The 26,021-nt window shown below is 45.3% G+C and overlaps 1 protein-coding gene across 1 annotated transcript in view; it reads right to left on the reverse strand.

Moving 5' to 3' along the window:
- Positions 1 to 1,376: 1,376 nt before the first annotated feature.
- Positions 1,377 to 26,021, reverse strand: part of FNIP1 (folliculin interacting protein 1) — a gene marked incomplete at its 5' end in the record, with an annotated part of 37,361 nt that continues 12,716 nt past the window's right edge. Inside the window, 15 exons of the mRNA XM_010186474.1 lie at positions 1,377 to 1,455; positions 2,396 to 2,511; positions 2,902 to 3,099; positions 5,148 to 5,316; positions 5,676 to 7,101; positions 9,497 to 9,666; positions 11,676 to 11,822; positions 18,227 to 18,312; positions 19,112 to 19,313; positions 19,861 to 19,996; positions 20,735 to 20,806; positions 21,801 to 21,884; positions 24,469 to 24,560; positions 25,099 to 25,173; positions 25,428 to 25,528. Coding sequence (XP_010184776.1) covers positions 1,377 to 1,455; positions 2,396 to 2,511; positions 2,902 to 3,099; positions 5,148 to 5,316; positions 5,676 to 7,101; positions 9,497 to 9,666; positions 11,676 to 11,822; positions 18,227 to 18,312; positions 19,112 to 19,313; positions 19,861 to 19,996; positions 20,735 to 20,806; positions 21,801 to 21,884; positions 24,469 to 24,560; positions 25,099 to 25,173; positions 25,428 to 25,528 — 3,153 coding nt within the window. The remainder of the gene's footprint in view (positions 1,456 to 2,395; positions 2,512 to 2,901; positions 3,100 to 5,147; positions 5,317 to 5,675; positions 7,102 to 9,496; positions 9,667 to 11,675; positions 11,823 to 18,226; positions 18,313 to 19,111; positions 19,314 to 19,860; positions 19,997 to 20,734; positions 20,807 to 21,800; positions 21,885 to 24,468; positions 24,561 to 25,098; positions 25,174 to 25,427; positions 25,529 to 26,021) is intronic.

Consider the following 26,021-nt stretch of genomic DNA (forward strand, 5'->3'; position numbering starts at 1 on the left):
GCAAAGAAAAGCCCATAATGAAGTGTCCAGTTAAACTGAGGTAGTAGAGCTGTTGAAAACACAATCCACCTACCACTGTATATTTACATTACTGACACCAGATCGGGTCCATCAGCTACTCGTACAACTACTGTATATACAATGACAAAACAGGGATGGCCGAGTAGAGGAGAAATGCTGAGAGTAAAATAAACAACATTTCCTGCTGGTAATTACACAAGTGAGTAGAAAAGGGATTAGAGCCATCTGCATCAGGGGGGTATTTGTCAAAAAATAATTTGGTATTACTATGCTATGGTGTAATCAATATTCATATTTTTGTAGAATGGTTTTAAAAAATACATCAATTAGTTACCTGAGCAATTAAGGGTAATAGTCTATTGATTTTTTTTTTCCCCCAACACTTTGGTACAATTATTTCTAGTTCATTATTTCAATAGCTGACTGACTGCTGTAAAAAGAACATGACGTTGCAAGAACATTAGAGACCATAAAAAAGTTAGAGGTAAAAGTCACATCATCCTGGGGACCCCATGGGGAAGTTGCAGCCAACGTTCTCTTTAGATGATTTTTTTTTTAACATTTTGATTACGTGGTGGAAGAAAAGCATTGGTTAGTATAAAGCAACATTGAAACATTATAAACATTTAATACTGGTTACAACATCCGGCCAAGAAAGAGAATCTCCATCGCTGCTTTGTCTGTTGGCCTCTTCCTTCCTCCTCCCTGCCCCCGCCATGCCCCCGCTATTCCCTCTCCCCAGGAGAAAGATCATCAATACATTTTGGAGCCGAGTATCACTAACGAGCTTTTTACAAAACAAACCACCCCCCAACTCCTGTTCTTCCTCTGGGAAGGATTTGGAACTTGAGTATGACGTGAAAAAGTAGAAGTTGTTTACAAACCATTGCAGCTTGAGAATTACAGATCTTAACGAGACCCTGAGCAGCAGAAGCCGGGCTGAGACAGCTGCTGCATTCTCTTGCTGAGTTTATAATTGGCGACAGCAGCGCGTGTTTCTCAAAGCAGTTCTTCCTCGCACTCCCCAGTATAAATTACAGTTAGCCACAGTGGCAGAAACTGGTAAAAAACGCAGATCTTCAGCTTTTGCTAAAATCTTTGCTTTTCCGTGGTTGAAATCTCGGGCTTACTCATTTTCCTTTTTGTTTTTTCCTTTCTTTATGCTTCTTTATAAATGACCAAGTGGGAGAGGAAACGTCTCCAACTGTTTGCACAACGTGCAGTCATATATGGAGGTGCTGCAGCTCAGCGAGCAGTTTGTTTTAGTTGCTTCAGAGAGAAAGGAGCCAGAACAAGTTGTCTTCCACTTTGTTTCCAGAAGGGGAAAAAAGTCCATGTCGGCGGCCTCTGGCATTTTAAAGTAGTATCTGGGCAACATACGGAGAGTGAGTGCTCGCTACAGCTGCCAGTAAAGGGAGGTCGCTGGATTCGATCCTAAAAGGAAGCAGAGGAGTCACATTTAATCTAACCTGACACGTAGCTGGGCTAACACGTGCGGTAGGAACCACATTGCCCCCTCAAGCCTGAGTGTTTGGGCTGGGAGCACACATGTGCGGGACACCCCTCCAGCAGAGCTGAGGCCAACTGCTCTTGTCTCCCAGCGCAGCGCTGCCAGCGGGGCTGCACACTGGGTCACAGCATTGCTTCAAAGATCACCCTGCCTTAGCTCTTAGCTGCATGTTGGTTCTTTTGTTCACAGGGTCAACAAACTGATGAGAAAGTAGATGGAGGGAGGAAAACCAGCAGATTCCTCCCTCCCCTTGAAGTAAAGGGAAGCAATAGTTGGGAGACAAAGCACAGGAGCCGAGGATGAGGTTAAACTCCTTCTGCAGCGACCAAGGGAGCCCTGGCACCGTGCTGCAGCTCACCCTGGTGCAGCTGCTCCCCCAACTCCAGCTCCACACGTGCTCTGTCTGCCTCCCTGCTCACCCTGTGCTCCTCTGCAGAAAAAGATACTCGGAGCCTTCCTATAAACACCCCTTAAATAGCTTCTCGGCCTGTGCCCCACACCCACAGAGAGGTATTATGTGCCTTACGTGACCCAGAGGGTGTTTTCTGCCACATAGGGAAAGTCAACCTGGAGGAATCAGGTGCCCCATGTTGTTCAGTGATGACTGACCAACTAAGGAAGGAGTCTGATAAGGTCTGGAGCACTGAGCCCATCTTCCTGCCTGGAGGGAAGAGCGAAAGGCTGGGGGATCCTTGGGATCAAGCAATGGCTAAGGAGAAGCCTGTGGCCATGGGTGATTTATGCCACACCACGGCTCCAGTCCCATTTAGGAATCCATTTTGCTGTGCTTAGAACAAGCCCGGGCAGAAGATTTGGCACCAGGAAACCCAGAGAGCATTGCTCAGAGGAAGTCTGTGATCGTACCCCAGCACCACGCCCAGCTCCTTGACGTGAACTCTCATCTGGCCCTTGAGATACTCGGACAGCATCTTGCTTTTGAAATAGAGCTCCTGCAGCCGATCTTCCAGGTGCATCACACACTAGAAAGGAAAAGGAGTTGTGTCAGGGAGGAGACAGCGCGATACCCAAACCGTGGCCAGCCTCAGAGCAGAACAGCACAGACCCCAGACGTCCACTGCCTCTTCCTTGGCCGCGTCCAGGTGAACAGTGAGTAAGAAACTCACTGACAAGGCTACTGCTTTCAAGCAGAAGCCTTTGACTGCATGTTAAATCAGAACTTAAGAGACAGCTGTCTTGACTACAGAGTAGCATTTAAGTGGACAGCTCAAACAGCTGCACTGGGGGATGCACTGGCTGCTAAAATTGCGGTTATGAAGAAATAAACTAGGCAGAACCTTACCACCCCTTTAACCTATAAAGTGAAAGGATACTTTAAAAGTATTGCTCTCTCAATTGTCATTCATACTTACAAAGTTTGGAGATAAATTATGTTTGTAAAGCTGAAGAGTGGAATGGAGCAGGTTGGAGACGAGACTCGAGACTAACACTTCTTTTCCCAGCTTATTATCAATCATTCGTCTCTGGCTACTGGCCACTTGCACCGTCCATTTGTCCGTGTCTGCAATAATGCAGACGGCTTCTGCAATGGGTTCATCCAGAACAGGATGCTAGAAACAAAGAAACGAAGAGCAGAGCCCTGAGAACGGCAAATGACAACGGTCTTTTCACACAACACCGCCATCCTGGAGAGCATCCCAGACACTGCTTCATCTAAAACACCGTGACACGTGCTAGCGCTGCGCTCCGTCTATTAACAACAGAGCTTCATTGTAAGCAAGGCACTGCCATAGAAGGAGAGTCGCTATTTTACATTTTCTTCTAGGCTTGCAAGAGTGTCATTGGCTGACAATGATATCAGTTGGTATTTGATATAAAGAGTTCTGACATATCTAAAGTATATTTTATACCCTTGAAAGTGCCAAAAGCCCAAGTTGCTGTTCAGAAGGGCTGTGTTGAAGAGGTTGGTTTTATCTCCGGTTGTCACTGGTTTCCCTTTATGGAAGGGCCCAGCAGAGGGAGTCAGATCCCAGCCTTTCTCCCCAGGAGAATGATAAATGCATTTTGGAGCGAGTGTCATTAATGAGCTTTTTACAAAACAAACCACCCCCTCTTCCAGCCCCTCTTCTTCCTCTGGGAAGGATCCAGAATTTGACTGTGACATGAAAAAGTAGAAGTTGTTTACAAATCATTGCAGCTTGAGAATTACAGATATGAACCTGTGCCCAGCTCCTCCGTTCCTTCCAACTTGCGTTTCACCTCTCTAAAGTCATGGAGGCTTTACAAGGGGGGTAGTTGGGTACCTTGCTGTCCTTCCCCAGTATATTTTTTGAGGCTGGACTGTTAGGAAGCACCTCTTCCCAGAGTCACACAGGGACTTCATACAGGGCTAGGATGCAGTTAGTTTAGTGTATTATGTTATTATAGTTATCTTACACTTGAAGATAAGTATACAACATCTTTCTTGGCCCTTTCGAATCCTCTCAGTCTTTGACTTCTGCAACTGAAGGTTAAGTCTGCCGAGAAACACGCACCACTATTAGGCTGTATTTCAGATATATGTGTTTCATAGCAGCAGCTACCTCAGAAATGGCTTAAACATTTGGCTTAGAACACGATGGCTTAAAACAGCCCCTGGAACAGCCATGCAGGGAGCAAATTTTCCCCCGCAAGGTTGGGCACAAGGGAAGGGGACAGTAAGGTGGGAAGCGGCCGCAGGAAGGGCAGCTGTGCTGTCTGGGTGAGGTGTGATGCATGTTAACTCGAGAGGTGTGGAGGAAGGGGACATTTTGAAGGCTCCCAGGGGAGTGCTCAGAGAAGCTGCCTGCTCCCCCTGTCTGGGTGTGGGTCTTTCCCCATTCCCTTAGGAATAAACTGAAGGGGAGCAGAGTCCTGCTCTTCAGTGACAGCTCGCTTTCCACTCCTCTCCTGGGCACTACAGAAGGGGTAGGAAATGCCACACTTCCCAGTCACGTCCCAGTTCACCCAGGGCAAAGCTTCTGTGGAAGGGAGATGATTTCCAGCACACATGAGAAGTGGGACTCCCCTTAGGACAATTATCTTCATATTAGTTTCTCCTTTTCTGAGAAAGCTGGCACTATCGGACACTTTGACTACAATCCTAAAAAAGGAGGAATGTCCTCAAAATGCTGAGCATTCACCGCAGAGAACACGTTCTGCCCCCAAGCAGCACCAGCTCGTTGGTTAGATGTGCTCAGGAAGAGGAGGGAGCAAAGGGAGCTTCTGCACAAGCACTGCAGCAAGACCCCGTGTCCAGGATGGGATGCACAGCACCACTAGCGTTCGGTCTCGTTTCACACCATTCCACCCTGTGGGCATGCACCCACCAGCAGGCTGCCATGCCTACAGGAGAGGGGGATTTCTCTACAGCTTAGCACAGAGATCTGTCTTCCCAAGGGCACGAGCCCCTCAGCTGGCTTCCGTGGGAATCGAAGTTTCTGTGCTCCAGATTTCCAGTGAAATAACCACATTTTTCAGATAAGTTAATTAAGAGAGGAGAAAAAATTGCCAACCTGGGACTGGAGAAACCTGAAGAGAGCTGCGACAGTAAATATTTCCACTTCCAGCAGGTTTGTACATTCAAAAACATTTGCCTTAATACTGTGACAAATACATTCACCAAATATAGCTTAATTACCTGCACAGCATGAGACAAATCTGACACCAAACAGTGCCTCAGCTTTTCATCACTTCCAATTCCTTGCAAAACAAAGTCAGGGACGTAAGATGAACAGTAGCCACCTAGTAAGGATCTTCCAAAATTGGCAATACTGGGCTGGACAGAGTTCACTTCAACTAATTTTGACCTGTAAGAAAGGCAAAACAAAGAGATGTACAACAGTAAACACCAAATGCAGCTTCCAGAGAGGCTGCGTTCTCACATTTGTCCTATTTCCTAGCTTCCATTCAAGCCCTTTTTAAAAAGAGAGTTTGAAGTCAGATTTGCAGTCAGATCATTGTGGAAGAAAAGGGTATGAGCCAAGATCACCATGCACAATTAGTATTTTCTCCAGATCGCTGATCTCTCTGTATTCTTTTACAACGACCAAGCTCAAGAGAGGTTTTTTGAAGCACTGATGCCAAGTTAGGCAACATTCCTCCAAACATGTGACATGAGAAGAGGCTGTATCTTTTCTAGGCTCTCTTACTGCTGAATAGTACTTACCCAGGGAAAGGAATCTCATATTCTTCTGCCCAGTCTTCTTGCTCTCCTCCGTAATAGTTACCGCTTGGTCTATTGAGATCATGACCTGTATCCTCACTTTCGCTGTCACCCAGGGCACTATCTGAACTCTCGTTTCTTGGAATGTCCCAATCAATTCCCGGAGCGACCTTTTTCTCTGCGTTTTCTCTGTCCCCATGGGGGACACGAATAGAGATGTTCTCTCTTTGGTCCTGCTCATTAAAGCAGTTTTTCAAGGTCTCTTGCCGAACAGAGTCCATAAATTTACAAAATTCGCTAGGTGGTTTGCTAGTCTTTGTACACAGCTTTTTAGAAAACTCTAAACTACTGTTGTGAGCAAGGAGGTCTGTAGCTGCTTGCCCTGGAATATCATCAATAGTCCGGGTTTCAATTGAACTGTCGTCAGTAAAATACTCATCAAACAGACTCATGCTCTCCGTGTTGTATGGATTTGGATTCCAGCTCTGATGCTCGCTAGCAACTTGAGGGAAGGGTTCAGCTGTCCCACAGTCTCTATTTTGGTCCTCAACAGTTTGTTTAGCTTCACAGTTCTGATCAGCAGACACTCCTTCCTCCGTCGCTGGCGGGCTGTGATGCCTAGCAATTTGTTCCACTACTGCCTGACTTCTAAGTTCAATGTCTGAATCAGGTGACATAGAATCTCCGATGAGGAAAGTCACCTTTGTCTGAGCTTCGGCAGCGCTGCAAGGAAACGCATCGCAGAAGAGCTTGTCTGGCGGCTTCTTTTCCACAGCGATACCGGGTGACCTTGTTACGCCGACTGCCTGGTTGCCCAGTTCCAGCGAGTCCTCGTTCCTCCATGCGTTCGCTGTTGGCTCCAAACCGGATTCCGTCACCACACGTTTTTCTGGTGAAGCCGACCCTGTGCACACCACAGTCTCTAGTTTTGTGTCCAGGCAGGGTCTCGGTTGCTTAACATCATCAGCATCTTCCTGGCAATCATCAGGAACAACAGTTCTGTTCTCATCTGAAGAGGTTTCCAGCTCTACCTTGGGAGTGTTTTGCGCATCTGCTCTCTCTTGCAGCGAGACACCTTCTATGTTTTGGGCGAGGGAAATGGGACATTTGCAATATTTACAGCTACAGTTAGAAGTTCTCATTTCTTCAGACTCCGTGGGTAGCAAGTTGCCCCTGTTCTTGTGCATTGTGACAAGCACATACTCGGATTCTTCTACTTCTCCTTTCTCCAGCGTGGTAGTTATTACAGTTCCAGGCATGACAATGGCTTCATCTTCCCCATTTTCTAGCAGATGCGTCTCTTGAAGTTCAGAGCATCTGATGAAGTAAGTAAGGAAATAAAGCAATCTCTGTACCAGGTCATGCCTTTTGCCAACCACAACTGTTTTCGCTAATCTCACAGGTGATCCAATAGCTCCATACAGGTCCCCTAGAATAGGAAAGAAAACAGACAATTATTTTGCATCTTTAAAATAAATTCTTCTGCTAACGGACAACTGTTGCGGCCAGTTTTCAAAGGCCAGGTCTACAACAGGAAAATACTAAAGTGGAAGAGTGAGGACAACTATGCTAGTATTTTGTTTTCAATACAGAGAATCCCAAAGACGCTGCTGGTATCCCATGTAAGGTGACACGCTGCTCAGGGAGCCATCTGATCTCATGTATTAGGGAGTATTCACATCACCAAACTTCAGTCCCGAGGTTTGGAGGCTTATCTCCTGGGCTCCTTATATAGCCATGGGAAAGAGGAGGCATCTGCTCTGAATTACCCTGGACAGTCTGGAAACCAGGCTGAACTTTCACCTACCACAAGAAAGCTGCAAGGAGAAGCAAACCTATTCCAAGCATGAGGGCAAAACGGGACAGTGGAGGGTGCGCAGCTGAAGCCAACCTCCTCTTCCCTCCCCTTGAGCTCTACTATGGCTCGGGTGGGTCGTTTTGACTGCACTCCTGGTTCACCTGGGGAAGTGCCTATGCATGTGTTGTTCTGGAAGTACCAGGGCACTGCATGAGTGCAAGGATGGGGGGAGAAGGGATCCAACCTAATCCCAGGGGATCCTTTGAGTTCCATGAGCTCTGAAATCCAAGCCTTCACAGAATCACAGAATCGCTCGGTTGGAAAACACCTCTGAGATCATCACGTCCAACCGCTCCTGTCTACCCCCTAAACCATATCCCTAAGTACCTCGTCTACCCGCTCTTTAAACACATCCAGGGATGGTGACTCCACCACCTCCCTGGGCAGCCTGTTCCAGCTTCTGACAACCCTCTCAGTAAAGAACTTCCTCCTTATCTCCAACCTGAACTTCCCTTGGCACAGCTTGGTGCCGTTTCCCCTTGTTCTATCCCCCATCACCTGGGAGAAGAGACCAGCACCCACCTCTCTACAACCTCCCTTGAGGCAGTTGTAGGTGGTGATGAGGTCTCCCCTCAGCCTTCTCTTCTCCAGGCTAAACAAGCCCAGTTCCCTCAGCCGCTCCTCATCAGGCTTGTTCTCCAGAGCCCTCCCCATCCTTGTGGCTCTTCTCTGAACACGCTCCAGAATCTCAACATCCTTCTTATAGTGAGGGGCCCAGAACTGAACACAGCACTCGAGGTGCGGCAACACCAGTGCCGAGTACAGGGGGATGATCACCTCCCTGGACCTGCTGGTCACACTGTTTTTAATGCAGGCCAAGATGCCGTTGGCTTTTCTGGCCACGTGGGCACAGTGCTGGCTCAGTCCCTGGCCATTCCTGCCTATACCAGAATAGGGCAACCTCACAAAGCGACCCTTTCCCTTCCTTAACCAAATCCCATAGGAGTTTGCATGCAGAGCAGGACAACCTGACCAGAGAGCAGGAAGCTGATCTCCTCTTTTCTGCTCAGCAATTAGAAGACTGTATGCCCAGCTACTCTGTCGACTTTGAGACCTTACGCAGGGGTTGCCTAGTCCTGAGATCCCCTAGTGTGTCACTCCTCTGCCTGTTGTATTGAGAGTATGTTCATTTCTCATCAAAAGATGGATTTCCTTGATTTGTTCTTTCCAAAACCAGGCTTACTAATACAGCATCCCAAAAAAATATAAACTGTTTTTTCCTTATAGAGAGAGGACCAGAGGAGGACTGGAATCCTCCATCATCATCAGGGCAGCTGACCTTAAGAGACCTGCCGTAGATGACTAAAGAGGGCTTTACTTTTTTGGCTGCCATTTTATAATTGATAATGCCTTAGGAAACTATACCACATGTTAAAAAAATCCAAAAACAAAACAGTGACCACCTCTAAGCTTGAAATACACACTTTTGTCTTATTTTATCTCTCCCTTATGAGGAGCGGCTGAGGGAGCTGGGTCTCTTTAGCTTGGGGAAGAGGAGACTGAGGGGTGACCTCATTCATGGTTATAAATTTGTAAAGGGCGAGTGTCAGGAGGAAGGAGCCAGGCTCTTCTCTGTGATGTCCAATGACAGGACAAGGGGCAATGGGAGCAAGCTGGAGCATAGGAGGTTCAACCTGAACATGAGGAAAAACTTCTTCTCAGTGAGGGTGACAGAGCACTGAACAGGCTGCCCAGAGAGGTTGTGGAGTCTCCTTCTCTGCAGACATTCAAAACCCGCCTGGACGCCTTCCTGTGTGACCTGGTCTGGGTGATCCTGCTCTGGCAGGGGTTGGAGTGGGTGATCTTTCGAGGTCCCTTCCAACTCCTAATGTTCTGTGATTCTGTGATTTTGAATAATAGTTTAAAAAAATTAATTTGAGGAGGGAAGTAACAAGCATCCATAAAAACCACTGTGCGCATACCCGTGAAGTAAAGCTGTTAAATGGTTTAGATGTTTGCCACATACCGAGCTGTGCCCAGAGCGGGTTGTACGGATGGGTTTTGGCCAGCATGTCCACGCTCTGGGAAGAATGCTTTTCCAGGAAGATTCTTATAGGCGGCTGGCCATTCGGCATGACGGTAGGGACCCAGGCCAGGTGGTTGGTCAGGACTGCAGTCAGTAAAGCTGGTAAAAACCTGAAACCAAAATGCTCAACATCATTTTTTCGCCAGGTGCACACTCAGGATGTTCAACTGACAGCAGTTCTACAGTCTACATGGATCAAGGACTGCAGAAACAACCTAACAAAGTCAGCAGAGATCGTCCCTTCAGTCTTGGTTCTCTGGGGAGAGAAGGGAGGGCTGTACCCTCCATCCCACCGCTGCAAGTCTGTCTTTTTTAGGACACACATTTAAATGAAAATGAAGCATTGTAGACTTGAGGCATCGCAGTTCCTCTGTTTGGCAATAATTATGAGACTTCCTATTTCGCAAGCTTTATGTTGTAAAACATCTCAAAACCAACTTACTTTGTTCACTGTAAGAAAACAGCGGTACTGTGTGGCCTCTGTGCTCCCAGAAGATCCCGAACCCTTAAGATCTCTGACTATTGATGAGAAGGAAGGCTACTGCTACGAAACCTGTCAAAGAGCTAGGTGCCATGTTCCTTCATCGAACCATTATGCAACTTAAGCACGTATGGCTGCTTTTTCTTCTTTCCAAAATAGCCACTCCCACAGAGTTCTGCAGTACCACCAATAAGAGAAAGACAGCTCTGCCAGAAAGACTGTCTCCTTACACCAGCAAAACAGTTTTTATTAGCTAAGCAAGTAAGGCAAAAAGCCCTTCTGAAAACTGTGAACTATCTGATTTATAGTAGTGATAGCATGGGTTTTGCTCCATGGAGGGAAGGCTTCCCTTCTCAGTCCCCTTTCCTGGCAGGAGGAGCATGCAGAGCACAGCTCAGGACACTCCTGCGATGCCGACAGATGGTGCTGGTGGCCACCACAGCAGCTCAGGTGCCCAGAAAAGAAAACAGGAAAACGTCACTGCGCCTCAAAATAACGCTATTTGGATAGTTGACAACCATCAGTTCATGTTCAGCCCCATTTCCTCCTGTCTTCAACAGCTAAAGGAGGAAGAGAGATTTAAAACTGAATTGAAAAGGATATGGAGCTTGATTTTCTTCTTGCTTCCATCAGTGTAAATCTTACTATATTTAAAATAAAGCAAATGACCAAATGACCCAAACATGTAAATGTAAACAAGATGTATAGGACTTAGACTGGCAGGGACCAGAGAGGCTAATCCCAGGAAAAACCTTCCACTGCAGCAGAAACTTATTTTAGGAAAATACATTTGAATGCCTCACAACTCCCTGAGCTTTCTCCCATCGCACCAGGGCAGGCGAAGGTGGCCCACGCTGACCGCCAATTGCCACCCTCTCATCTCAGGGAGAGAAAAGATAACAAAGCTGGTGGCAAAGCTGGAAGATGGTGAGCAGCAGCCCCTTCCCCACCCCGCAGAGAGCAGCTTCCCCGGAGCTAACAGCTGGTCTGTCAGTGCCATTCCCACTCAAGCCTCACGTGTTCGTGCTCGTTTTAGGACTTCAATGGAGCCAAATGCTTTAAAAACTTCCCCTGTTCATACCCTGGGGAAAGAGGATGAAGTGTTGACAAAAGAGTAAATTTACCAGGTCCTCCCGAGTTTATCAAGAGCATTCTCCTTCGCAGTTTTTAACAACCGCTCACTTCTGGCTTTGTCCAGAGGGCAGACAGGCAAGTACTAAGGAAGCACACCATTTCTTCAGTGGCATTTCACAGAAGTCAGGTTTAAGAGCAACTTGTGGTCAGACAGTACTACAGACACGGCTCCTACTGAATGTCTAACCTTGCCCATCGTATGATAACTGATTTTGAAGGGTAGATTAATGCATTTCATAAGGTATGTTCACCCCCTTCTAGACACACACGCCCATCACGCACTTCCTATGGACGTGTTTCAAATGTTTAGCCTGTACCAAGACTTAGAGGAGAAGCAGGCATGTAATGAGATACTTCCTTATTTCTTTTTTGTTTTAAAAAGAAGGTATTTGTGGATGGCCTTTTGATTCTTTGACTACCTGGGTTTTAAAAACAGATTCAAAAATTGGTTTGAAATACAAAGGCATAAACACGTATGTAATTTAAAACTAAAATCCACCATACTGGTTTTTAGAAGCGTTTTCCATCAAGAAAGTGAATTCCTTCATGAAGCGATGGCAAAGCTGGTTCTTCTCTGGTGTCCCTGACATCATAGTAAGCCAGACAGGCTCCCCAATCCGCGGCATGGTGTAGAGATTGCAAATAGTTGTTCTAGAAAACAAAACGAAAAAATCCAGATGATTAAAGAAGCAGAAAAGGCAGAGAAAAGGCAGAGTTCCCTACTCAAGGATTTACTGCAACATTTCATTCCAGCAGTTGTTTCTACCAGAAACAAAATTTTTCTCATTAACCGTTATGCAAACCACGCTGTTCATCAAATAGTGTGAATTCACCCTTCCACCTCAGAGAGGTAAGCCCCACAGATTCTTCATGCATCCACCCGAACTGATCCCAAGCATGGCAGCAGTCACTGTCAGAACTCAAGAGCTGCCCTGTTCCAAATGCAGGAGAACAGAATGGTTTTTTTGGTGGTGTTATCTCCCAGCTTTCTCTCCATTTCATTCAAAACACGTGAATCCTCCATAGTTCTGCTTGATTAATGGCTAGGGCAAGTTTATGTGGATCTGACTTACAAGAACACCGTAACTCCCTCCTTGCTTTAAAAAACTGGTATATCTGCACACCAACCCCACCAAAGTGTGGATTCGTAGAGCAGGGGACCAGGTCACTTCTTCAGCCTTAAATACAGCGTATGACAGTCAAAGTTACCCCATGGTTTCAAGGATTACGCACCTACCCACATCCTTTCTGACTTCACGGAGGACAGTAAATGTATGACTAGAACTCTGGCTCTGCAGTAAAACACCAGATTAAAACCTCTCAGATTACTGTTAAACTCCTCTAAAATCTAAACCAAATCATAGTTTCAAGTACAATGCCTACATTATGACACTCTGGGAACCTGTATTTTCATCACAGTAAAAATGTAGCCTGAAGAAAACAACTAAAACAACAAAAGAAATGACTGATCAATTCAGGTTTGTCCGCACCCAATGCACTACTTCTTCTAAGAGACATCTTTGTTTTACAAGACAAAGATTTACATTATCCCATTATCCCTAGTACCATCCCTGATTTATAAAGATCTTCTCTGGATATGTTGGTCTAAATTATAGACACTTCCAGAAATAAAGCAATGGCTGTGCATGTCAGGCAGGCAAACAGTCGAGCAGCAGCTGCCAAATCTTCCGTGGTTTAGTGTTTAAAGTGAAAGTCCCTAGGAAGCGAGAGCCTGGCACGTCAGCAGCAGAGCAGCACAACAGTGCTGGTATCAGGGGTGCTCAGGGGAGGAAGGGATTTTTCTCTGGTTATTTGGCAGAGAAGAAAGCAGCTGTGTGGTGACAAGACCCCAAAGGGCAGCAGAGGTGATGGTGCACTGTGCCGAAGTCACCAGGACTGCTCAAGAAGAAAAGGTGCAAAGGGGGCAGTGACGTTTTCTGCCTTATTTTTTCTGCCAGTTTTCATTAAATGGAAAATCCAGTCAAAATCAACCCTGTCTTCCTCAAAGTTTAGATTTTCAGATGCGGGGAATGTCAAGCTACCTTTGCACCCACCAGACCCGTGGCACTCGGAGGACGTGCTGTTTGCTGGGTCAGTTCAGAGCAGCCCCGGAGCTGCTCTATGGTAACCCCTGGTGCTGGTCCTCTCTCGGGAGGAGGCACAGACTGATCACAGCCCTGGGCACAACGGTCCTGCCAGGTTACACATGAGTAGGGCATGGAGCTGGGGGCACTGCTGCACCGTGGGAGGAACTGGGGGTCTCTGGCAGTGCAGCACTCCTGGGGTACCGGGGTTTCCTGCCTTGGCAGTAGCGAGTTGGAAGTAGAGGTGGGATTATTAAGGGAAAGCTTTCTGTTTGCTTCCTATTAACTGAAGTGGGTGTTAAAGAGGAAAGAAAGGGAGAAATCCCAAGCCCAGGGACTCAAATTTTGATGTTTCAAAGCTCAGAACAAGTTTCAACACTTACACCCCCCAGACACAGCTGATCTTAGAAGCTGAAGCTAAATCGAACAACATAAGGTAAAATACAGCTTGTTTCTCTTTCATATGCAAACTAACCCAAGCCAAGCCTCTTGCAGCTCAGTTGTTTTGAAAGAAAAAGAAACGACTTCCATACTAAAACCAACATATTAAAATATTTGTTTTCGTTGAAAAGATAGACCGAGTCTTGTGATTTGTTATTTACTATTCTGGTAACCCTGGCTGCATCTGCAACCGATAGTGTTTCCTCGGAGAGCGATCAGATTGCCCTGGCCGGCGGCCAGCAGGCATGTGACTGCAGAGCAGGGAACCCTCCACGCCAGCGCAGGCAGCAATGCCACACAGACCAAGGGCAAGGATTAACTGCTTTCCAGCTCTGCAAACGCGCAGGGAAATCTCTCCCTTATTAAAGAACAAAAACAACAAAAAAACCACCCCAACAACAACAAAAAAAACTCAAAACACTACAGGGAAGTTAAATGGATTTAAAAAATAACCACCACTAACAATCAAATCGAGCCCTCTCAGCCATCTGCAGCAAGCAGCCCCCTCTCCTCTCCTCTCCTCTCCTCTCCTCCCCTCTCCTCCGCCCTCCGTCCCCCACGCACACCAGCATCCTGCAGCAGCGTGCAAGGGAAAGTTCAGTTAATGAGAGACTCTGCTCCTTTGAGAGCTCCAGTACGTTTTAAATGGTTTATATTTAGAAATGCTTCTGGGAGGCTGAACTTCAGCCTGAAGCTTATGGGCACCTCGGCACCAGCGATGGGTGCAGGGGTCCAGGGTAGCCCCTCAGGAAACACCTTTGTGTCAAACAGTGGCATGAAACCAAACAAAACACGGCTCAGCCAAACGAAAACGAAGACCTGAGCACGACCCCTCCTGCAAACCCTCTGGGGTTTGTCTGCTCTGCGGGCACAGATGGCAGCGAGGAGAGCGGCCCTGCTGCTTGCAGACGAACCACACAGCATGGCCACGGGTCAGGTGTTGAGCTGCTTCCTGCTCCACCTTCACCCAAAAACACCCGCAAACCTCCCCAGCCTTTGTCCTGGAGTTTAGTACCAGCCCGAGACATCTTTCCCCTGGTGCTGTACAAACCAGATGAGCATCCTTCTGCAGCCCCTTCCTCTTCGAGGGAAACGCTTCTGACCCTCAGCCACCATCCTGGGGAGCTGCTCTGCGATTTTAGAGTTGCAGTATAAATGTAAGAGATGCAGAGTTTATATTTAAGAGTATAAATATATAAGAGATGCAAAGCTTGGCACCTCTTTATGGATTGTTTCAAAAACCAAAAAGTGTCAGTGGTTTATAAAGCTTAATTCACATCCTCATTCCTTCCTTCCAAAGATTATTATCCTCATTCCTTGTTACCCAAAGATTATTATCCTCATTCCTTGCTTCCAAAGATGATTTTTCCTTAAAAAGGAAAAGGAAAACGAAGGCAATAATTTCTGCAATGAGTGCACGAGCAGGGGCTCCCCCATGCAGGGAGCCCATGCTGGCACAAGGGCCAACCTGCACTGCTGAGCAAAATGCACTACTCAGCTCACAGCAGCATAAGCTGCTTAAAAATTACTGCCATAAAATCGGATCAAATTTGGCTGCCAGAAAGGAGAGAGGTGTTTCCCTAGGCCTTGCGCTCAGTGTTTCCCTGCCAATCTGCGTATTCGCCACCCAGGTATTAGTCAGATGCATAATCTGTATTATCAATGTGCTGCACTGGCCTCAGGGACCGGGGCAGTCGAAATGTTTATGCAAGTACAGTAGCTTATTTCACAAGTCATGTGTCTGCACAGCTGACATCCAGAGAGTTTTAAGCCTCTAAGTCAAGTGTTAATAGCTAAATCCATCAGTGCTTTAGAAAATTAAAAATTGCTGTAAAGTGAATAACAATGCAAGGGTAGGCCTGGAGCTGGGCACCAAACTGATGGCAAATGGATCAACAGTGTCACTCTGCAGAAGCAGCCTAGGCCTTTCAGAGAAAGCAGCTTCGCTTTTCCCAGGAAGGGACGACAGAAGCAAAGGAAGGGGTCTGTTTTCCTGTCGTCTTTTCTCTCCCTTCGCTACCCCTCCCTACAGGCAGGTAAATAAATGCCTGGCTGACCCTGCAGCCAGCTCCTTTACAATAACCCTGCTTGCAGGCTGATCTACAACCACAGCACCTTCCCTGCAGAGGGGGACATATGGGTGGCGGGCAGCTACAGTAATAACCACCATACTCCCTCCTCCCTTCCCCGATCGGCATGGCAGCGTGCAGCCTGTTCCCCATGCCCCAGAGATCTGAGGATATTCTGATCACATTGGCTATGCTTGAGAACCTCTGAAAGTCTGGGGTTAAAACAAACAAACAAACAGAAAAACCCCCAAAACAAACAAAAAAACCCAAAAAATAACCACCCAAAAAATCCTCCTTCAAAAAAAACCAACAAACCAACCCAACAAAACCAAACCAGAGAAAGACTGCAATGAGTTAAACCAGCACAGGATTACGTTTTAGCAACACCAACCCACTGTAAAGTCAGCACCTTTCTTCCCTCCAGCAGAATTTGCTAAGAGGGCAGGAATCAACACAAGTCTCAGGTTCACCAGAGGACTCTGGCTCCTGACTTTCCCGTGACTTCAGTGGAAAAGCAGACGCCTAAAGAGATAATAGTGGCCTAAATGGGTTTGTTGAACCTGTGCCAAAGCATCTTTGCATCCAGCCTTCAGTATTTGAATATGATTTTTTTTCTTACTAGACACATACCGCACTGCTTTGAGAAGCAAGCGGCTCTTGCTTGTTACAGAAATGTTTTCTTGATGCCAGCACACACGGCCGCTCCGAGACACCGCAGAGGCACGAGGACCTTGCCCACCTGCAGAACCAGCCTGGGCTGGGGGCACCGGCTGCTGCACACCTCTGAACACGCTCAAAAAAACCCCAAACAACCCCAAACCGGAGAATTGCCAAAGTGTGCTGCCCCAGGAAATTCATCTGTATGAAATTAAACTGGATTTAATTTACCTCGTTACACTATTAAAGGGTAATATTTATATCGCCATGGAAACCTCTGCATAAAGCTGGTAGTTAGACACACGCTTCCAGTGCTGGTTACGCAACGGCCGTGTCATGTGAACCACCGCATCTGACAGCGGCTCCAGCGAGGAGAGTGCCCATCCTGACTGCTGGGACAGAGCTTTCCTCCTCGCTCGACCAGAGCAGCCTTCCTCGTCCCATCCCAGCTCAGCACCACCGAGCTTCCCTCCAAGGAGGAAAAAGCCACCCTGCATTTCCAGGGTTATTTTTGCTACGTTCAACTCGGGATACGCGCCCCTCCCCACCACTCTGGAACTGTTTAACTTGGAAGGACAAAGGAGAATGGGCAAAGTCCGCTGAATGTATCTTGAGGGGGAATGTCTGAGGGGAAATTTGGGGAAAGCAGCTGGGGAGCTGGCATGATCAGGGGGCGGGAAGGCAAAGAAATGGCTCTCAGTGGGGACAGGGAGAGGCAGAGCAGAGCTGAGGGAGCAGAGGAACCGCGGTGGCTGCTCAGAGCTGCCAAACTTGTCTCAGCTCCCAGCAGTCACGAGCTCCCTTCTGCTCCCTCTCTTGGCACCGCTTATCCCATCCACCTCTCACCGCAGGGCCACGTGCTCTCTCCTCCCTGCCTCCTGTCCCTACCAAACACATCCTCTGCCCTCCCTCGCCACTGCCCGGGAGTGAAGGTCTAAATAAGAATAAATAAAATATACTGTGCCCTCATCCTGTAACACCACCTAATCCACGGCATTCAGGCTGTAAGTGGAATTACAGAAAAACGAGTAAGCCCTCAGGATCTTTCACTGTTCAGTAAAATACATCCTGATGTCAGGATTTTCTTTTTACAACATCGGAGCACTGTCTTCTGTAATGCCTTTAAAAAGTAGCTCTACAGAGGTTGTAAAAGGAAGCACCCTGCCACTCCCATCTGAGAGGAGATGAATCACTTGAAACAGATGGATTTCATCTTAATTCTCTTCCTGTGACTTAAACTATGGGAAGAAAATACAGTTAAATGCCAGGGATGCGCTTATCTGCGTTACTTTGTACGTTAACCGTTGAATAGGGACGCTCTGCAGGTACTGATAGCAGGAGATTACAGCACTGCATTTTACTGTGCAAAAAAGATAGTCCTCCTTAGTAGCTGGTTATCGGAAACACCTTTAGAGCAGAACTTGGAGCAGGGTAAAGGTCTTGCTTTGCTCACACATCAGGAAAATATATGCTGGAGGAGGATTTCCCTAACAGGGCTTTGCAAATCTTTCTTCCCTCTCTCGACACACTATAAAAGACAAATTAAGAGGCTGCTGGGAGCTTCATTACGACAGAAAGCACAGAAAACCTTGATCATGTATGTCCTGTTCACACCAAGCCCTGATGGTTACACACACTTAGCAAAATCTAAACCCACAGATTATAATGGCTTGCTGTCACCAATACCTTTATTGTACTTATTTTTACAGAAGACTTTAGACATTATAGCTAAGAAGATGCTTCTAAAACAGACTTGAGTTAATTTGAAGAAACAGCCACAGAAGATATGAGACAAAGTGCTCACCTGAATTCATTAAGGGCATCAACAATTCTGTTATATGCCAAACTCCGCTGACTGGCATCAGCTGATCTACGACTCATTTTCATAGCCTTGAAAACAATCATTAAACAGATAAGTAACACATAGCTACAGAAGCACAGAAAATGGAAAGGAAAGTCATGTGTTTGACTTTATCTTTCATGCAACTAGTCATGCAAATAATTTTTTTTAAGTGATAAAACGATGGTACGAGCGCCAGCTTTCGTATCTGAGGAACGATAGGTGAGGCACATGCATTCGTACTCGACTGCTTCTGTGCTTTTCATCATTCAAGGCATAAAAGGGCTCAAAGTTTTCACTGCAGTGGCAAAGTAACCACCAAGTGTTTCCTAGAAGTGAGATGTGAAGCAAATCTAACCGCGTATTTGAAACATTGATCTTTGAAAATTTCCTACACATCAGAATCAGGAGGTATAAAAACCAAAACACGGAAATAAAAAGCTCAACGGTCATTTACAATCTGGAATAGCCTCCAGACACGTTCTCTCCCTGCGATCCACTGGACTCTGATACAGCTGAAACAGGGAGGCAAAGGAGGCCCTAAAAGCACCTTTCTGCCTTGGCTGATCCAGGGTGTGCTGGGAGCTCACACAGCCCAGCGACTGTTGCAGCTCTCAGCAGTCCCTGCAGCGTAACGCTCTGGCCTCACTCTGTTGTGCTTTTGCCAGCTATAAGAAACACCATCAAATATGTTGTGGAGCAAAGCTCTTCTCTGGTGCAATTCCAGTCCCCAACAGCAAGTTGATCCCACTTTTGTAAACTCGTAACAAGAGCTAGGAATTAAATCTGACACAGCTGGGGGCAACACACAGCAATACAGGTGCAAGAATCAAAAGAGACTGTGTTTACCTGTTCTATTGCACTCTTCAGTTTGTTCATGTGACTCTCAAAAAGAGGAAAGTGTGAGAAGAAGAACTCATTAAATTTGTTGTTTTCATCTTCATCTCTTGAGAGTGAGAAAATAACTCCAATTGCTATCTTTTTCTTCCTAACAATTCCTGGGCTAGGACCAGAGCTGTCATCTGACAAGTTAAAGCTTTCATCCATGGACCTTGAAGCATGGAAAAAATAGAAAGTTAATGTAATCCACCGCTTGAAGTTGTGCCTTGGTTTCCTGTGTAATTCAGTTCTTGAATTTAACTTCAACAAACATCTTTTGTTTGCATATGCTGTCAAATCATCACCTTTGATAACAACCACGTTGCAATTTTTTACAAGCAACCATTAACTGATCCTGCATCACAACAGCTGAAAGCAGATTAAAAGCGTTTGTGGGATTAGAGTATTATATTCTAGTCCTCTTCTATCTCTGCCAGGAATTTGTGTTTTGTGTAGGATTTTAGGGCTTCTTATCCTCAAAAGTACAGCCTACAGGTTTACATTTTGCTGAAGGCTTTTTAGTCAGTGCAAAACAAAGAATGCCATGAAGAAAACAGAGACTAAAAAAGATCAGGCATCGAAGTGCAGCCTGACTCACACTTACGTAAATACCCCACAGAAAGCAAGAGCGAGAGCAGATGTACATATGTGAGAGCAGAATCAAGCTGACAATGGTGGAAATTTTATGGGCAGCAACGAGCATTTTCATTCCAGCTCACCATCGAGGGAAGACCCCATTCTCCAAGCTGGTAGTCTGGCTGCGACGCCAACGCCGCTGGTAACTGCTAGCACAGCTTTTGTTGAACGATGAGCCCGGAGATGGAAACGGAGTGATGAGCAGACTGCTAAGAGATGCTGCAATAATAAGAGGAATAAATAAAAATCTCTCCAGAAGAAAGACCATTTGGAAAATAACACCAGCAACTAAACAAAACCCCTCAAGACAAACTGGTGTTGCTTCTCAAGTGCCTCCTCTTTTGCGTATCTGTGTTTCTCATCTAAAAATCAGTTAATAACAACATTAACAAGATACACAAGCACTGCAAGGGCGGGACAGTCCTGCAGCTTTATATAATAGGCAACACGCAGGCTGTACCTTGCTTATCAGCCTTGAGTGTCGGGAAATAAATTCTTTGTGGAAAGGAGTAACGTTAATCACATCCCTTAACAGCCTTTCCAATCCTAACCTTAAGCGCCCAATATTCTGAATCTGGGAGGAGAAGAGGGGTACTATGGAGGCAAAGTCATGCTTTAACATTACAGTCCTCTTCAATTTGGAAAGGAGATGGCAAGAAGTATCATTCAGAAATGCTGCAAACTCATTTCACTGTTTAATTTGGCTTGCTCATTTGCAGCATGCTTTAATAAATGGCGCTGCTGTTCAGATTAGCTCTGCAAGGCTCCTAATGCAATACCCCTGATGCCTACAGCACTCGTATCTATACATATAGGTATGCATTAATGATTATATATGACAAAACAGATCACGCTTCAGCACAGGAAAAGCTATTTGATGATGTCTCGACATCTCCAGGACAAATACAACTGAGTATTTTTGGAGTCTACAGGGTTAACACACGGAACTGCCATTACCAGATCTTGCTATACCGCTGTCTCTGTCCTCGTTCTGCTCCCTCCCAGGCATATCCATAGGGTTGCTATGAACTGTAAAACGAGGAATACCAATTAGCAGGGGAATATACAGTTCCTTTCTTGTTTGCAGATCTCCATGTAATTAATGAAACAAAAACATGCTCATTAATTCAGATCAACGGCACTGCACAAGGCCATCACCAAGAAAGGCTGCTTAGCTGAACAAGCCAAAACACTTAGCTGAAAAGCTCGCGTGTATTTTGTCTGGAGTCCGTGAACCTCTTAGTACAAACTAAAGCTAGTACGTTTTGTTTCTTACACAGATATTTTTCAATGAAATTTTAATGTACTCAAGGGATGCTGGTCACATAGGTAGTACACAGTGCATAGACAAAACAATCCACCAAAACCCAATATAAACATGACTTCATTCATGTACCAGCTTTTTCACAAGTTGTAATTTTAAAAGGATTTTTATAATGCTGTCTTGAGGAAAATAAATACTTTTTTAAATTGTGGGAAGTGCATTGGTTGTTCAACTAAGCCATAAGCTGTCCAGATTCACAGTCTGCATATCCACAAGATCAGAAGTGTCTCAGGCTCAATAGTCTTTAAATGTGATGTATTTTACAGATGTGTGTGAAATCAAAGCTACTCAGCCATGGAAATAAGACCCAGTCACTAAAAGTAAGAAGTGTCCATTTTAAATGAACCCAGGTTGACTTTGGTTTTTACACTTTGGTTGAAACAAGCCCAGATCAAAATAGCTCAACATTATTGTGAAATATTATTTCCAGAAATCCACCAATTAAATATATAAGCTTCCAAAACAAAACAACACAACCAATCAACACCAAAGTGGACTATTAAAATGCCCGCTGTCCTCCGGGAATTTAAAACATGTATCCGAAAAGGTAAGAGAGCAGACATCACTGTCCATCTGGTACTGCTAAAACATTTTTTAAAATAATACAAATCTTATTTCCAGGGCTGAACTACCAATCCACACCGTTCTGTCACACCAGCTAGACTAACCACACAGCACAGCACACAGCACACTGCAAACCTGCAAAGAAAGAGGCGCTCCGGATCAGGCGGAGCGGACCTTGCTCTGAGAATGCCCGCCTAGGGCTGCAAAGCTGTGAAAGACCTACATGGCAAAACGTAAAATACACATGAAAGAATGAGGTTAGTAAAGCAGAACAGTCTGCAGGGAGGGGGCCAGGGCCGGGAGAAGATATAAGCCAACATAAATGCAGACTAACGTATGCAGGAGAACAGCTCTTACGCCTAACAACAACGTTGATTCAAGGATATGTCTTACAGTTGAACTATGTAGCATTTATAGAATTAAAATAATAGTCCCAGCTTAACACTGTCTCCCATACAAGGATGGGGTTTCTCTCCAAGGGTGGGTTTTTTTCTTATTTAGTTGAAAAATGATTAATTTATGCAGGCTCAAAGCCTAACTTGATCACAAACAGGAGATTCATTGTAGAGTACAATGTTTGTTTTAACATCCACACTGGTGTGGCGGCTGAGGAACACTGTCACTGAAGACCCCGGGGAGGAAGGGGGAGAAGGCAGGCAGAAATTCATCTCAGTAGAACCAACTGCAAATTACAGGCTGAAGTAGCTGTTCTGAGAACAGCCAGTGCATCAGTCCAGTGAAATGATCACGTAGAAATGTTAGCAGCCTTAGTAGTCCACTTTAAAAATAATACTGGGTTGTAGCTATACCAAGGAGAGTGTATTTACTGTACACAGAGCCAGGAAAAATGCATGGCTATTTTTAATGAGTTAATTGCCAGTCCCTCTCCTAAATTTGAAGCTACTGCTCACTCAAAGTTTTCAGATAATACAAAACATGAAGCCTGCACCCCAGGAAAGCCCTCTTCCATTCTTTTACACCTTCACTCATTAAAGGAAAGGATCAGCGCTGCTGGTTTGGTTTGTTTTTCCAACCAGCATATCTAAAAAAAGCAGCTTGTAAATAGTTCCTAACCAAAACACATTGACCCTCCTCCTCTCATAGGCTGGTGAGAGCCAGTGAGTCAGGAGCAGCCTTTGGTGGTGAGCAAAGTTGTCAGAAATGTGCAGTTACAGATTAACTTCTTTACCTCCCTTTACCCAGGGTTCCCTCTGCGCTGAAACGGGAACTGTAAACAAACACTGTCAAACCCGCTGAAAACCTGTGCAGCTCAACTACCAAAAAACTCTCAGCATCCCCTTCCAGCAGGCCATCTCCTTGCTCCTTGCTGCATGCCCTTGCATGCAACAAGAGGTGCCTTCACCTCCAGGCCTGCTCCCGGGGCAGTTATCGTCTCTGCCCAGTGCGGAAGTCACCCTCACTGTAGAGCCGGACACAGACGGACGTGTGGCACCAGCTACACCTAAATCACATTGAGTCCACGCCTAATAGCTGCATTATTTGTATTTGGAGTTGCAGTTTAGATCACACCGGTGACAGAGCAAACCGTTAAGCCAAGCACAAACCAACAAAACTCTAAAAGTAAATGAAGTGAGTTCCAGCCTCTTAGTTTGGGCACCTCGTTCACTGTGAAAAATCGCTGTTGAAGTCTTAAAGGGATACTCAATATTGAGAAAAATGCATCTTTTTAACTTTGCTGACTTAGTAAATTCAGGAAGCATTTAATATATAGTAGGCTCTTACAGCTTTAATTGGCTTCCCTTATAAATGGACTATTGGGAATGATTTTAATAAGGTATACAGCTTCTGGGCTTGAAAAGTATTTAAGCCCATGCTTATGTGTAGCCTTATCAAAGTCAGCGTGGAGAAGAGAAGTAAACACACTCAACAAGAATTAGGACCGTGTCAAAGCCAGAAACCCAGTTAAAGTAACAAAGTCATCAAATTCACTCCTTACTTCCAACACTAGAAAAGTGTGTTTTACATATAGGAGTCTTCTGGAAAGCACATGTAAAAAGAAGCCCCTTATTCCAACTACAACAACAGACGTTTGCTTGGAAAGTCCACAATCCAAACCAAGTGTAAGGGAGAACGTGCTGAAGAGCTCATCAGGCTGCTACACTGGACAAGCCAGCTCTAAAGTACAGCACCTTTGCCACCAGCTTGACCGTTCCCATGGGGAAAAGCCAAGACCTTCCCCCCTTTCTGTAACTGAACACTCACAGAGGCTTCACCCACATCACTTCCACAAAGGCTGGGAATCAAAGATGCCAGATGGTTTTTCCAAACTGCTTAGGCTCCATGGTTGGACAGAGAGAGAAAAAGGAGAACAAAGAGATAGTCCATCTACTCTGATCAAAAACTCCAGCGCAACTGTGCACGCATGAAACACACGGCCACATGTGCTCAGGTGGCCAGAGCACAGAACTGAACGAAAATTATTAACGAAAATAAAGCCGGGGACCTGAGCCAGGCAGAATCAGCCTTGCCTGATCTCAGATACAGTGCTTGGAAAGTTCTGCAGACTGTCATTTTCCAACATTTTCTGTATTTGAACTTAAGTATATCTAGGTATTTCTATTATGTATTTCATATACACATATACAGCTGTATACATCGAACAACTGCTAATTCCTTGAACTGTCCAATTTGTTTTCCTCCAAACCCCACAAACATTAATTTTCTGCTACGTCTTTAGCTTCTCTTTTCTTTTTTCTTTATTTAATACTGTTTAGAAGATTTTCATATTCTAGAATCTATGACTACTCAAAGATACCAAGAAAGAAAATCTCTTTGTAATTACCTATATTGCCAAGAAGTCCATTCATAATTGTACTGTGGTCAGGCTTTAATGTATTGCTGTCTTGATTAATGAACTCAAGACTGTCCTGCAACCTGTACAGACAGAAAACATACAACAAAACCAGTGATTTGCATCTCAGTGGAATACAGCGTTACTTCATTATAGCCCGGACGGAATGGACAAGATAAGAACATAAGCTTCCACTAGAAAAAGCTTTCATAGCCTAAGCCATGTTCTCAGGTGGTCCAATTAATACACAGAAAAATAAACACTGAACCCTCTGAAGGCAGATATTTTTGTGACACCTGTTTCTTCATCTTGGACTGAATTCCCCAACTCCAGTGTTCTGCCCTCATCCCTTCTACTTTGGCGGCTGCAGGTACTTTGTACCTTACAGTATCAAGCTTCACCATATCAGCATTAAAGGAATGGTTCATTCATCCGCTTAAAGCAAACTGAGGTGAAGACAACTGCAAGGGAAAGGTGAGGACACTAGTGACAGGATGGAGCAGATCAGGGAACAAGAAGTTATTTTTTAAGAGAAAGAATCTGGAAGGTCCAAAAAAAGGTTTTCTGTGTTCTTACATTCATCTGCTTATGTGCAATAGACACTTTTCGTAATAGACTCACGTATTCAGGCTGCCATAGATGCTGCTTCCAGTGCGAGCTGTGAAAACCTTGCTGAGCATGAGCTGAGGAGGTGAGCTAGAGGACAAAAAGGAAGACGTCAGTCAGAAGCACAGTGCCAAGACAGGCTTTCCTTTCCGTTCCACAACCCTCCAAGATTTTATAGACCTAAATATGACCCAACAGCCTCATGTGTCAAAAGTGACATCAGAATAACTTTAAAGCAAACCCAGAAATTCCTTTTACTTTGCACTTGTGGCATTCAATCTAGTGCATTTTAACATTAAGGAGTAAGTCTTCTGAAAAGACCAGCAGTAAAAAGTTAACCTTACCGGATCTGGTGAATTTTCAGTGTGGAGCCCTTATAGCTCATAGCCACGGAGCCAAACATCATCTCTCCAAGCATGTTAGCATCTGAGGAGCACCGAGAGCCCTGCAAAAAGAACCCCACCAACATTTATTTTTAAGCATTTTAGAAGCACACTTCTATTAAGGCAACATCCAACTAAAGAAAACTTCTTTTAAATAAAGAAGAATCTCCAAAATACCTTGCTCTAACACTGTTGAACACGCTAGGTTGGACACTTCAGTAAAGGTAACGCTACCATAGAAAGTGATCTTCACGTTGGCTGTGAGCTAAACCCCTAAAATCATTCAGCAAACCTAACCCATCTACAGGGGGTGAGGGAAAGCAGATTCAAACTGCATTGAGTTAGTGGACTAAAAAATTCTAAGAGTGTGGTAACACACTTTACTGAATAACCGTTAAGCCTAAGCCTCGTGTCTGCTTGACAAGAAGAATCACAAGTTCCCTGGAGATCCTATACAGACTGTGCATTGGAGCTAAGCTGGACCGGTGCTTCCTGGACAAAGCCTCATTCATCACTTATCCATGGATGGTATTTTATATTTGACACATCTTTCCC

The sequence above is a fragment of the Mesitornis unicolor genome, unplaced genomic scaffold (genome assembly GCF_000695765.1).
Source record: "Mesitornis unicolor isolate BGI_N332 unplaced genomic scaffold, ASM69576v1 scaffold27900, whole genome shotgun sequence".
Lineage (NCBI taxonomy): Eukaryota > Metazoa > Chordata > Aves > Mesitornithiformes > Mesitornithidae > Mesitornis > Mesitornis unicolor.